Genomic DNA, 15,339 nt, shown 5'->3' on the forward strand with positions numbered 1-15,339 from the left:
GAACGTGGAAAGTGCTACCAGCTATCGGAAAAGCTGTATACATTTTCCGGATGCGCGCGCATGGACGACATCATTTGTACGCGGGAGAAATGAACGTGCAAACAAAAACTTTTCCACGTACTTGTAGATTTTAAAATTTGAAGTGCATACGTTTGATTGATTTGTAAACACAGAATATATTAATAATATATAAATGCGAAAGCCAGTCGCCATAGACTTTTGGTTTATAACTTAATGACAATCAGGTAATGAAATTGCAAGAAATTCACAAAGTCGCTGAATGATAATTCAGTGAAACGGCAAATAATTTTCAGCAATAGGTAGGACGTAATTTCGCACGCGTTGCCAATCAGAGAGCGATAGTCGACCTGTTCGCACCTCAATTTTTTTGTGATGGCGTCGGAGGAATTAATTCTTAAATCGTGTAAAGATGACTAAAAAGCGTTACGTATTTACTCGAAAAACAAAACATGTCAACGAATGTATTATTACTTAAATAACAATAAACATAACATTAAATGGACGAATGTTGAATTTTTATGACAAATTATGTTTTGTTCGTCACGCGTCGTTTGCACAATCTGCGCGTCGCGTAGTCACGATCTTTTTAGACCATGCCTCAGCTGAAGTCTTCTTCCACGGCGCTACATCCCGGGGTGGGATTTGGCCTCCTCCACAACCGCTCTCCACTCACTCCGGTCTCTCGCCACACTTACCCAGTTAACTCCAGTTACCGGGTCTTCCTATATGAAGCCAGTCCACTTCTACGGCGTCAGCCCATCTCCTTCTTGGACGGCCTCTGGGTCTTTTCTGGGTCGCATTCTCTCCACATGTCCCGCTCATCGTAGTCTTTGGGACTTACAGTATCTTATGATTGTTTGCTGTTCAATCAGCTCTTCCAACTCGTGGTTCATTTTTATTCTGTAGTTCCCATTTTCCAACGTAGGTCTTTGCACTCGAAGACAGCTAATTTATTTTCCTCGTTTTGAGTTAAGCAGCAAGTTGCACGTCACAGCCATAAGAGACCACTGGCCTTATAATTGTTTTATATATTAGAAGTTTACTTCTTCGGCTTAGAATTTTCGACCCAACCAGTCGCTTGCAGGCATGCCAGCATTTATTCCCGGAGATAAGTCGGATTTGAAGCTCAGCTGAAGTATATATAGCCTTAAAACAATGTTATACAGACGTAAATTTAATATTGAGAAATACGTAGGTATTTAAGTTTACCTTTATGTAATTCACACTCAAGAATGTAACCCAAGTCTCTTGTTTTTGTGTTCCTTATTTATAATTAGTGTTATGTTATCATATACAAGCGATAGTCTGTGACTTCATTCGCATGAAATATTATGACGAAAAAAGTATACAACACTAACATAGACCCCTCCAAACCAACCCGCCCCTCACCACACCCGGTTTTATCACGTATTGCGTATCACAAGGCCATACGTTTGGGTGTGAAGCATCAGCAACGCCTGGGAATGTCTCATGAGCAGATGCCAAAGACTAAGATCGCCACGCTCTCAAGTGAGCTTTGACTGAGTTTACTGAAAGACTTTATTTAATAAAAAGTCCCATGGGATAGAAAGGCACTGAATATTCGTTCTTTTTGCCTGTAAAAGAGTATACAGGCTCACAGAATGAAGAAATATACCGATTTTGTTTGAATCTACTGTTAAATCCACAGACATGTTAAAGCCATCGTCAAAGATCAAGTTTTAAAGAAGGGAACTTTATTCAATTCAATTCAATTCATTTATTTTACATATTGTGGACATTACAAATTATAAGTTTAAGACGTTCACAACATGACATTTAGAAACAACGAAATATTATTAAAACAATATTAGGTACACAACAAAAGAGATAGATCAGTATTAAGTTATTCTACAGTATAAATGTGTAAATACAACAAATTATATAGGTACAAGGAAGTACACCGGATGAGTTAAGCAGACCCTATTTTAAAAATTTATAAAATAACGTCCACCTATACTCATCCTCTGGAATATATCAACATCCGAAGCGATTTGGTTGAACAGAGTTATTGCCCTCCCAATTGGCATCAGGCATCAGGCAGGTCATAAAACCAAAGTTAAACAAAGTGCGTCGACTGTCCTCAAATATTTAATGCGTGTTACATATTTTACGTGACAAACTTTAATGCATATTAATATGATACAGACATAACTATTCTTCGTCGTGTCGGGACTTCAATAGCTACACTGTGTCGCTCCGGAAGTTGGCGAAGGCAACACCATTTTACTCAGCTTGTAGGATCTCGTCAAAATTGCAGCTTACTGGGCAAGCCTTGCATGAAAAAATGTGCTCCATGCTTTGCATTTCACCGCACTCGCAGGTTTGGTCATCGGAGAACCCCCACTTCACCATGCTTTCTCGAGTGTGCCCCACCATGGTTCTCAGTTTGTTTGTTTAGGGCTTTCCATGTACGGTACCCGAGACTGGCTCTGGGTGGGAGATGCTCTGCTGGCTTTACCCAATCTCTGAGACCCTCAGAGGCTAGGTTCGCATCCCATGCGGACATAACTTTTTTTTTACATAACTATTTGTGTTTAAGTTTATTCCATATTTTTCTACACTCGAGATCCGTAACCTATTATACCACACCCAGTAGGATAAACCGGACTCCATTAATTTTATGTTCCCTGGTTAGATCCTTCCAGCCTTATTAGATCATTATATATAACAGAATATAATATTCGCCATTTTAAGTTACCTACTTAGATTGGTAAAAGTATTTTTAACTTTTTTATTAATGTACCTACCAGTAGGTACTCTTTTTGGTGTATTTTCCGCATCAGCTTTTTTCAATATTGCCGCCACGTCTTCTATTAAAAAGGCTTTGAACTTATGAATCATAAAATATTCTTTTTTTCCTTTTTGTGAACATGAGTTAAGCATTTTTTTAATAAAATCGCTATTTCAAAATTTATATTAGATATTAAATAATCATTGATAATCTTAATGTGGGATAGGTTAGACCTAATTAGACCAGCAGACTCGCAACCAGATTCAACGATCGTCGTGAGTAGGGATTCCAATCCCGGAATCCCGAGCTATTTTCGATACCAATGAATCCCGGGATTGGTAAACATAATCCCGAAACTTTCGGGATTGATTTTTTTATCAATTTTTATGGAAAATAAAATAAAAACGAAAATATAACAGAAAAAATACTTTTAATAACAAATAACTACATTAGAAATAAACTGAGTTTGAATGAAGATTGATTTATACCCATGTGTAAGTTGCCGATTCATTTTATTTTTTTCACATAAATTAATAAAAATGAGAAAGATTGGGAAAAAACAATGCTTAGCACTATTAACAAAGTAAATTCCACCATGATCTCATACATTTTACGGCAGTTTCATATTTGGCTGACTAATTAGATTAATGAAGCGGAAAGGCCATAAGTACACAATGATTTGCTTTACTATTTTAAATCTCGCTAACCCATTCATTAAGTCTTTACTATCAGAAACAGTTATCTCATATTAAAGTCACATTATTATTTATATTACAATATTATGTATTCCATTAAACTTATGTATTTCCAAGATTGAACGTATACAATATTAACAATAAATGTCTTAAATAATATAAATTATACTAGATTTATTTTTGACCGATTTTATCAGTGTTATTTGTAAATATAAAATTTTTATATTAACAATGGGAAAAAATGCCAATCCCGGGATTGTCAAATTGTAATCCTGAGATCCCGGGATCAGAATTTTGGCTCGGGATTGAATTCCCTAGTCGTGAGCAATCGTCGTCTTTAAATAAATACACGGAATGATTCAGTTACCTACTAACTCAATCGTGTTGGATTGAATTGGTACATAATAATATATACGCTCAGTTGCTTGTGTGAACAATTACAAATTAAAGCAACAAATGAAATTTAGAAAATTTACGAGTTGCTGATTTTATTTATTAGGGTACAGTTTATATTATTATTGTCTGTTAAATAAATGCCAAATTTTTGTTGTTATACCAAACGCTAAACAGGGCATGCTCGTGTGCGGCCACACTTGGAATCTCAAGAATAACTCCGATATTTTCGTACGTTTTTGGTAATCTTCGACACGATCATGCTCAAAAAATAGGAATTGCTCCAATTCGCTCACGATTCCAGGGGACTCGAAAATGACTTTTCACGACCGGGGGCGATCGTGGCAGACGGTCAGGCCCAGTGGCGCACCCAGGGAGGGGGCCAAGGGGCCTTGGCCCCCCCCCAAAAACATTGAAATTGAAAGCCAATAGATTAGACAAATAAAAACACGGCAAAAAATGATTTGAAATTCTCCAGCACCCTCTTTAGAAAAAAAATCTTAGATTTTAATTTCTAACAGTAAAATTTCGAAACACTAATGTCGGGTTTTTTTAGAAACTCAATCTCTAATGGAAATGTCAAAAAATTCTCGGTGTCCACCCGAATTCCGGAGTGGTGTACTCCGAGTGCAATAGACAAAAGTCTGATAAACGATTAGGCTGTGTTCTGTTGGGTAGGTTTGTGCAGTGGCGCACCCAGGGGGGGGGGGGGCAAGGGGCCCTGGCACCCCCCAAACATGAAAATTATCAGAATGATTTTAAACATTGAAATTGAAAGCCGATAAACTATACCTTGGGCTTGGACAAATAAAAACACGGCAAAAAAATGATTTGTAATTCTCCAGCACCCTTTTTAGAAAAATGTCTTAGATTTTAATTTCTAACACAAAACTGTCAAAAGATTCTCGGTGTCCACCCGGATTCCGGAGGGGTGTACGTCATGACTGGGAAGGGCTAACAGGGCTCTAGCCTGGGGGCCCGGCGTGTCAGGTTGACCAGATAAGTGAGATAAACACACATCATAAATTAACTTTAATAGTAAAAAAAGTCGCCTGCGGCGCTATTATACTTCATGGCTTTGAACATTTTCAGTTATATAATTGTGCAATATATTTTTTGATTATTATGTGTTGATACTCGACAGCTCCATTATTAAAGTAGATGTATTAAAAATCGCCAATAATTCACTGTATGAGTACCTACCCTTAATTTGAACTAAAACACAATTTGAAAAACGTTAATGTAGTGTTTCACACTGCCTTTAATCTAATCTGTAGGTAGGGGGCCGCCAAATATCCTAGCCTGAGGGCCCGTTTCAGGATGTGGGGACTATGGTGTTGGTACACCGAGTGCAATAGAAAAAAGGCCGATAAACGAGAAATTAGGCTGTGAAGAAGGAAAAGAGCCTATGGGACTAATTTACATTCTCCTCCTTGGCCCCCCCCCCAATATTAAATCCTGGGTGCGCCACTGGTCAGGCCAGACGATTATCCTTGAAACTGGCAATGCAATTTGAGCTTTAGAAGAGCATTACACATCACAGATAATTTTGGCAAGAATTGACAAAAGTATATTTTACCGACTCACATTATTATTTCTAGTCTAGACTAATATAGACAATGTTTTCCATTTCCCAAATAGTTTTTTTTACCATGCCCGATCCTAATAATATATATGGGCCTCCGCATTGTGTTAATACAACATTAACAGATTTTTGTTTTTTCCAAGAAATTGATGTTAACCACTAGCTCAACCTATTAGGTCCATACCAAACACACATTGATAAACAACATGTGAATTTTGCCAGACCCGGGATTCGAACCCGAGACCGACGACATTATAATGTCGGCGCGGTAACTGCTCGGCAATCGAAAAAAAATATTTAAAATTAAACAAAATTATATTATGACGTAATAAATAATAATTTAACTGCTATCTACGTGGTATAAATCCATTATATTGTGTATAAATACCAAAATACAGATGTGTCTTGGTCTGAACTGGTTATTAGACCATAGATAATCATTAGACCTTAGTAGCCAAATTTGTGAATAATTTTCATAATTTGAAAACACTTCAGAGAATAATATTATACAACCATCCATCAGTATAAGTTGTCCGCTAAGTGAGGCGCCACATGTGACATATCATTCAATACTTTTTATACTATAATGAGCTAAGTTCTAAATTCAAACACATGACGTTTTATGATAGTATGTCTATATAAAAAATCTTGGTACTGTTCGGTTATCAGGAATACAGCGGAAAACACATTTTGAAAATACCTGATATACTGGATTATTTGTTAGTTTGGGTTAGTTTAGGTTAGGTTAGGTTAACTTAACAAATAATCTAGTTTATCAGCTATTTTCAAAATGTGTGTATTCCTGATAACCGAACAGTACCAAAATCTTTTTTAAAAAAATATGACACCCAGCCCAGGCCGTTGAGCATTCTATTTTTTCAAAAAGATTTTTTCTAATGGTTATAGTATATTTCTCTGTGTTTTCAAATTATGTTTGTTCAAAAAAGAATGTAACATTCTTAATTCTTGTAATTATTCTTTGAATAAAAAATAGTTTATTGAGAATAATGCACTACACATAGGTATTTATTGGAAAAACTAATCTGATTTTTTATCCAGCCACAGGCTTCGTAAGACTTAAGACATACCTAATTAAATTTAACCATTTTTTTCACCGCTCTGTCCGCAACCAGCTGTCATATCGCCTCATTGCTGACCTAATGTAACATATAAATTTTATTATTTTTAAGGCAACGCTTATACCTCACTCCATATAGGTACATAGTTGGGAGTAGAGTTGGGTATTTCCCGAGAAAATCTCAATCTCGAGATTCGGGATTTTCAGAAAAGAATTCGCGAGATATCGGGAAATTTAAAAAAAAACCTGTAAGAATCCGAAAATCAGTGTAAAAACAGACAACTTCCAAATAACTATGATTTTTTTAAATTTAAGTAGGAAGACAAACAAAATAGAAGTAGGAAAACAAAAATAGTTCAAAACATTACTTATTAATATATAATTTAAAAAAACACAGACTGTCAATCGCTGCGTCTGACAATCGCGTACGCTTTTTAGACACAAAATTCCCTGATGTTGCAAAATTTTCGCTCATTTTGAGTCGACGTTGGCTTAATTGTTTTAAATGCTCCGATCAGTCTTTGAACGTTTTGTGTTTCTGACCACTTTTTTCATTTAGAAAATTGTTTTTTCAATTAATATTTGATAATAAAGAAATCCCGAGAAAAGATTCTCGAGATCCGGGATTTCCCGAAATGTTAAAAAATTTCAATTCTCCAGATTCGGGATGGAAAATCTTGAAAATTTCTCGAGAATTCCCGTCTGGAAATTTCCCAAACCCAACTCTAGTTGGGAGTAAGTTCCTAGTTAATTCGGTTATAGGATAAATATTTAATAAATAAAACGATAAATATAGTATATAAGCAGTTTATTTTCCTATGATTAAATTATTACTAACGTAAAAAAAATTAAATAACTTCCAATACAAGATCATTACCAGATAATTACATTCAAATATCGTACTAGTCCAAATCCAAACTTAAACCTGAATTGGTGAGAAATAGACATCTTTGATTCTAGTCATTACAATGCAATTCTATACCAAGTAACCTCCAATTCAAACTAATTCTATGTATTTACCATACTGACCCGAATATTACAAGGTGACGTATTATTCAAAAGGAAGTCTTATCAAAACAGTTGTATTAATTAGTGCAACAATAATTATCCACAGACCCAGTCCTCGCCATAACCCATCTACCGCTCAAATTTCTATATTTTCTACAATTATAGATCAGACTGTCAAATAAGGTTTATTAAATAAATATAAAGATTAACAATTTTATATCTTAAAAATCAAGTTATCTTTGTGTTCAATCCCTATTTGACTGCAACATACATAAAACATTATTTTAATGAAATGGAATAAGACCAAAGAATTTGGACTTTAAATAGAAAGAGTCTTACACGTTATTTTTATTATGATATTTAAAATTATTCTCCCAGCATGGTTAAGTTGGCAAACTCTACAAATATTAAGATTGCTAAGTTGTCACTCTAATTGTCTTACTCAAGGAATGACGGCCATTTATTTTCATTGTGATTACTCGAGTTATAAACAGTTTTACACAAATTTTACAGAATTTTCAATAGGACAGATTGTCTTTTTATACACCCTGAAATAGGCAAATAAATGTCAGCAATAGTGTGAAGTTCTTTGCAAATGACCCTGCAATTCTAAGTCACTTGTAGCTAACTTAATCAGTGGACCAGTGGTCCTTTCTTTGCTTCAATTTCATACATGTAACCACCATCACTATAGAAGAAGATTCTTTTCAACATCTTTTGAATGAGACAGTCTTTATATTATTTTTTAACCATCATATTATTTGCATTAAAATATGGGGAATTTATAATATATGTTACATTTTTTGTCACGTTGAATATTCCAATTATGAAATAAATTATTTTTACTTAACACCCAGTGACAGCAGATTTTAAAAACAAATAAACATAGCATTTATTATGCTGTCACATTAACATTACACATTTGCGCAAAATGGGAAATTTAAACTTTACTATCTTATTTACAAATTAGTTATTAATAATACTGATACCTGGCGATGAGTTTGGTCATTTTCTCCCTCTCAACAGCTGCTCTAAATAGGGATGAAATGGTGTTGAGTTTAAACCAGTTTCTGAGGTTCTTGAGCCAGGACGTTCATCTTCTACCAGGACCTCGCTTACCGGAGATCTTCCCTTCAATGATACCATATAATGATAATATTCCACACCACACCACATTTTCTCTTGTAGGGAGCTATACCGGCCAGCTAGTAATTGATTATTAATTATATATTAAAAAACAGCTTCTCAATTTCAACATTATCTACGATTGCTCACTTATATGTAGATAATTATTTTCAACCTAGAGTTTACCTTTCTGCATATTCAGGGTTTAATTTTAATTAGGTATGTATTTATAAAATTATTTTTTTATATAATTAAACATGGCAACCTTACTTTTAAAATCTGTAATATTGACAAAACAGCAATTCTATAACTTCAGTCAAGTGTCAATTTTATTTAATATATGAAAACAGATCAACATTATATTTTTGTCATTTTTGCCAATACACTTTTTGCTATCTTTCCTTAAAATTAATGAGTTAAGATTTTATTATTTTCGGGTCAATATGGTAAAATTGGACTGTTTTATACATCATCGGATCAAGCAACATTTTCAAAATAATAATTAGTTATTTTTCCAACTGTTAATAAAATCTTCAAATTAAATAATAAAAGTGTAAATAAACAAGATGATAGATTCATCTTACATTGATAGCGTTGATTAGGCACCGATTGCATATTAAGAAAAAACAAAAATAGCTTTATAATGGTCAACTCAAATTCACAAAAACATTGCTTGATACATGAAAATTGCAGTCCAGTTTTAATTAACACAATATTCTTATCCTCTTCTCACTATCATTCGTAAACATAGAGTTCTCGGGGAACTATCACCCTGTCCCCACCATATCAAATACATCCTCCATTTTAACATCTTATAAAACATTCAACTTTCAATCACATTCAAATTATAGATTAATTAATCATCCTTACGCATATATTTTGGTAGTTCAGCTTGCCAAATAGATAAGAATTGTAAGATGCGGCGAAGACTGGAGCCAAATTGCATAGTTATGCTGATAATTCAGTCACATTTTGCTGACCTGCTGACCACCTATACTCCAATTTCTATAAGCAGACGTACACGTCACCGCATCGCTAACGTCGCATTAACGATGGAGTTGGCGGGGGGCAGACGTAATGCAGTGTTAAGATGCTGAAGCGGGGGGAATTTAGGAATTTAGTTCCACTAGTTCATAAAAGAACTGTGATGACGTGTACGCCAGTATATAGAAATCGGACTCTACAATAAAGATGTTCTATTCCACTCGATGCAATCAGTATTTCCAGAAACATAATATATAAGCTTTGCAGACTTTAAGCCGGAGTTTATAATGAGTAGTTTTTCAGTTGCCCAAATAAGTACACCATTTTTAAAAATTTGACAATCAATGTGTCAAATGAAAACACTTTTGTTTATCCACAAATTAGTATAGGGACAATGAGGATAATATCCAAAAAAAAGTGTTAGTGATTATTCTTTTAGTAAGGTGCTAGTGTCAGTGTGCTGTGATTTAAATACTCCGGTCCATTGACTAATTAAAGATCAACGGAATTTCCAACTTGATAATGCGTGCTCAAAGAACTCTCATAGTTTAGTTAGACACAGGGAAAGTGAGAAAAAATATATTGATACAATCAGATGATTAATTTTTCTTTCGAACATCCCAGCCATAAACAAGACTTCAAACAAATTACACAAACAAACCCACAAACTCAACAACTCATGCAGACCATCTGGCCTGATAAAAATAATCTAGTTTAGGCTGATTCAACTTGATAATAATTAGGGTGACAAAATGATTTGAAGAGAAAAGCTTTCGCATACGACGTATGCGAATGAATGTTAAATGTACAAATGTAGAGTAATGTAAAAAAAACATCAAAAAGTGTCCTTTAAAAAATTTATTTATCAATGGGTCAAGAGATATTTGAATACCACCCTTTTTTTCTTTGTGGAGAGAGGAGTGACTGCATGGAAGCGCACAATTTTTTCATTATTAACAAAAATCTAAATTTTAAGAAATGTACGAAACAGCGAATTGTACAAAAGTAGAACATACGAAAGTGGAGGGCCGCCTGTATATTCATTATTTAATAGACAATAATAGGTTGACCAAATGGCTAACATCCATTTCTTGTAAAAACAAAATCTGTTAATACAAAACCTCTACTCCCATAAGGCTCATTATGATCTTATTAGGATCAGACATGGTAAAAAAAAATATGCTGGTACATAGATACAATCAGCAACTTGTTACTTGTCCAAATGTAATCTCCAATAGTTTACGGTGATATTTGAAGTAAGAAAATATGTAGAAAAGACTATTTAGTATTATAGTCAGCGAGCTGTCCAATAAATAATTTTTGGTTTACTTTTAATTTTTGAAACTAGCTATGTTATGAACCTTTCATAATAAGCCTCAAGATGATCAAATTGATACCTGAATTGTTGTGTATGATTGTTATTATTTACAATTGATGATAGGCGTGAGTCATCGAGTCTGTTTCTGTAATTAGAGCATTACAAATTACAGTCGAACTTGGTTATTACGAGGAAGACGGGACTGACTGAATTTGCTCGTTATATAGTTATATAATATTTTTCGCGCCACATTCTATTTAAGCATAGAACATAAAAAATCTGAAAACCATTGTAAAAATCCCCGAAACAAGCATGGCACTCATAAACTACAAAAGAAGTTGTTTTTGTAATGAAATGCTCAGCTGCCGGCGCTGTTAGGTACCTACTGACTTCACAAAGCTTGGATTTTTTAAATGCAATTTCAACCATATGCGTGGATACTTTTTCAATGTTATCGGCGAAAACGCCAATTAGGTACTTAGACACTTAATTAGTGTCATAAATGTAATCCAATCCCGGCGGCATCGGTCTACTTAACTGCCCGGTCGGATTTTATTGCTTAGGGTCGAAAATGTTGTTTTTAAACGATCGACACATTAACAGTTTTACTGGGTATACCCGAGAAGTAGCTCATTATAAAAGTGAATAAATGTATGGAGAAAATCAAAAACTAAAATGTCAACGAATGTTTCCTCATTACAACCGAGATTTCGCTATTTCTGTGATCGTAATAACCAAGTTCGACTGTATTATCATTCAATAAAATTGCATATATACATATATTATTTCTCATATAAAAATAGTTAATCTGATAGACTTAAATACTATATGTCAGGAACAGTTTTAGATGGATGCCGTTTAATCTGCATGTTCGGCTTGCGGAGCTTGTGATAGTTTGGTAATATTTTACTCAAGAAATCTAACTGCAACATTTGTGAAGGCTGCTTCTCCATGGCCTCTCTCATAATGTGATCGGTGCCATAGACAATGGTGTTGTCCGTCATCGTTGATTCTTCCAATTTGCAAGAAGCACCTAAAAATAGACATTAAATAATTACAATAAATGCATAAAATAATGATGTTAATAACGATTAATACATTAACAGCAAAGCAGAGTAGCCATATTAAATCGTGATACTTGCGGGGTTGTTTCAGCGGGTGAGCGATGCGCGGGGAAATTAATCAAATAATGTAGATAAAAGGGAATACGAAAATATGATTTAAGTAAATTCTCCACACTCAGCTCACCGGTAAATTTATTTATATTTTACCAGTAGCGGAAGCTGGAGGTAGGCTGTTAAGATCCAATGTCAATAATGCATACTAAACATTGTCAGCCATACGTATTTGTTTTCATTGAACTAAGACTACAATTTGCAGATAGTATTAGTTTTAAACTTTTTTCAATTACGTAATTACGTTTACGTTTTTATAATTACGTTTTTCAATTACGTAAACTCTGCATAAACCAAGCCATAATAGATTAGCCAAAAAATATTTGTCTATCTATAACATATTTAAAATTATGCCATTAAATCATACATAGTTTTGAATATTTTATAGATAGAAGAATATTTTTTATCTACGAGGGTGGGTCAATAAGTCCTTAGAAAAGCCGACAGGTGGCGCGACTAGTACTGTAAGCGGTTTGTTTTCATGCAGCGGCACTACCGATTCAGTATGCTGCGAAGTTTCAATCAGATTGGTCGGGTTGTTGTGTGTTTCTCGTACATTTAAAAAAAAAATTTGCTTGTGGAAAATGGAAAAATGGAAAATGGAGAAAATTGAGTTTAGAGCTGTTATTAAACATTTTAATATAAAAGGGTTAACAGCAAAGGAAATAAAAAATGAGTTGGATTTAGTTCACGGCATATCTGCTCCTTCACTTGCAACTATTTATAACTGGTTAAATGAATTTAAACGTGGTCGTACATCAACAAAGGATGAACCACGCTCAGGACGTCCTGTAGAGGTGACTACACCAGAAATGATCAATAAAATCCACGATATGGTGTTAAGTGACCGAAGATTAAAGTTGAGTGAGATAATTGAGGTTACAGGGATCTCAAAATGTAGCGTCATTTCTATTTTACATGACAAATTGGGCATGAAAAATATGTCTGCAAGATGGGTGCCGCGTTTGCTCACAGTCGACAATAAACGCAATAGGGTGGTGGCCTCTAAAGCCCTGTTGTCGCTCATGCAACGCAATCCGGATGAATTTTTTCGTCGCTTTCTGACTGTAGATGAAACATGGATACACCACTATACTCCCGAGACGAAAGAACAGTCAAAGCAGTGGATTGCGAAGGCAAACCATGTCCAAAGAAGGCGAAAATCGTAAAATCAGCTGGTAAGGTTATGGCTACTGTATTTTGGGATGCACGTGAAATTATTTTCGTTGACTATTTGGAAAAAGGAAAAACAATAACAGGGGATTATTATGCATCTTTATTGGACCAGCTAAAAAACAAAATTGAAGAAAAACGGCCTCACTTAAACAGGAAAAAAATCCTCTTTCATCAGGACAATGCCCGTGTTCACACATGTTTACGATCAATAACTAAAATTGAAGAATTGAAGTTCGAATTGGTCGACCACCCACCGTATTCGCCAGATTTAGCCCCCAGTGACTTTTTCCTTTTCCCAAACTTAAAAAAATGGCTAAGTGGACAACGTTTTTTTTCAAATGAAGAAGTCATCGATCGGACAAATGCTTATTTTGAGGACCTTCCGAAAACTTATTTTTCTGAGGGTTTAAAAAAAATTGAGAAACGTCTAACCAAGTGTATTGAGCTCCAAGGAGATTATGTTGAGAAATAAAAAAAAAATACAAAAATAAAAACTGTTTTAATGCTTTTTTCTAAGGAATTATTGACCCACCCTCGTATTATGGTTTAAAAAAACTAACCAACACCATCTGTAATAATAATGTATTTTTAAGTCAATGAAAACTAATAAGTATGACAAAAAGTGTGCACTATTTTTGTTGAATCACCCATAGCATACTAAAACTGTTATGGTTTGGTTTAGGCAGGGCTTAATTGAATTTTAAAAACTAACCAAGACCATCTGCAAACTGTAGTCCTCAATGAAAACAAACACGTATGACAGACAAGTTTAATATGCACTATTTATGTCAGATCCAGTCTACCTCCACCCTTCACCACTGCTATTTACCAATATTTCGGTAAATTAAAAAAAACTGTATATTTCACTTTATACTTAATGTAATTAATTTATACATAGGTAAGTACATAATTTTAAAACACCTCAAAAGAATGTTACATTTTTAAATCTTGTGAATTATTCATTGATTAAAAAAATAGTTTATTTAATTAATTATACATTATATTAGGTATTTAAATACAATTTTATATAAAGAAATTATTCATACGTGCATGGGCAAATTCGGTGAGTTTATTTACCTATAAATTCTTAGAAATATTTAAACAACTTACCCACGACACAACCGCTTCCGATGATTACTTTAGGTCCTACTTTAGACTTGCATTCAAAAACATTGCTTTCTCCGATATGACCAGAATAAGATTCCACATAACACCCAACTTCAAACACATTATGGGCTCCAATAATAAGTGCTTTTTGAACTCCTGGCGTTGCCTCAACATCCAAACATGGTCTAATAAAAAAAAATATCAATATTATCATTCTTTTATTTTAGGTTCTCGGTATGTTTCTAACAATGACATTTATAATATATTTTATACTGACTTGTGAATAATGGTAGCATATTCTTCAATAATGCAGTATTCCGATATGATAATAGGGCCTCCTTCTGCAATTATTGTTGCTCTTGGATGAATGACCGTTCCTCCAGCGATTGTGATGTCACCTTCGAGAATGCAATCCTCACAGACTGTTGCCCCAGGCATAATTTTTACCCTGAAACAGTATTTTCAAACCAAAAAATGAATAAACCATAGCAGATTAAGTGACGAAGAAAATAAAAAATTAATTCAAATTTCCTCACCCTTGCGACATTTTGGCAGATTAGAAACTCACAATAAAGAATAAAATTTGACAAATGAGTTTGACAGTTGATATCAAGTGTTACCTGATAAAATAAAATAGTGGTTCAACGTTAATATTATTTAGCCAGTCAACGTTGATTGATCGCCAAATGCATAGCTCAAATTAATCAACAGCAAAATACCTGCTCATAATTTGACATTATCAGTACTGACGTTAAAGTTTTTACGAAAATGAATTAGCTATTTTGAAGAACATTAGAACAATATTTAGATTAAAATTGTAAAATGATTTATTTTAAAACACATTTTTATGGATGTTTTGTTAATTTTGAATGTATTATTTTTTTAATTTATCACACTCGTCCACTGGTAGCGCTTTTATTTG

At 34.1% G+C, this 15,339-nt stretch overlaps 1 protein-coding gene across 1 annotated transcript; it reads right to left on the reverse strand.

The window, feature by feature from the left end:
• Positions 1 to 10,484: 10,484 nt before the first annotated feature.
• On the reverse strand, positions 10,485 to 15,010 carry LOC147078956 (dynactin subunit 6-like). Its single transcript, XM_085951688.1, has 4 exons — positions 14,954 to 15,010; positions 14,695 to 14,865; positions 14,421 to 14,602; positions 10,485 to 11,992 (listed from the first exon to the last, which is right to left on the reverse strand). Exons 1-4 carry the CDS (start codon positions 14,962 to 14,964, stop codon positions 11,784 to 11,786), a joined length of 573 nt encoding a protein of 190 aa, XP_085807814.1. The 5' UTR covers positions 14,965 to 15,010; the 3' UTR covers positions 10,485 to 11,783.
• Between the last annotated feature and the right edge of the window lie 329 nt (positions 15,011 to 15,339).

This window comes from Rhyacophila brunnea, unplaced genomic scaffold, assembly GCF_057557595.1.
Source record: "Rhyacophila brunnea isolate RB1 unplaced genomic scaffold, BYU_Rbru_1.0 scaffold_10, whole genome shotgun sequence".
Taxonomy (NCBI): Eukaryota; Metazoa; Arthropoda; class Insecta; order Trichoptera; family Rhyacophilidae; genus Rhyacophila; species Rhyacophila brunnea.

Coding starts and splice junctions, on each gene's coding strand:
- LOC147078956 (XM_085951688.1), bottom strand. Junction 14,603..14,694: donor TATGCTACCATTATTCACAA/GTCAGTATAAAA, acceptor TTTTTTTATTAG/ACCATGTTTGGATGTTGAGG. Junction 11,993..14,420: donor CGGAAGCGGTTGTGTCGTGG/GTAAGTTGTTTA, acceptor GTCTATTTTTAG/GTGCTTCTTGCAAATTGGAA.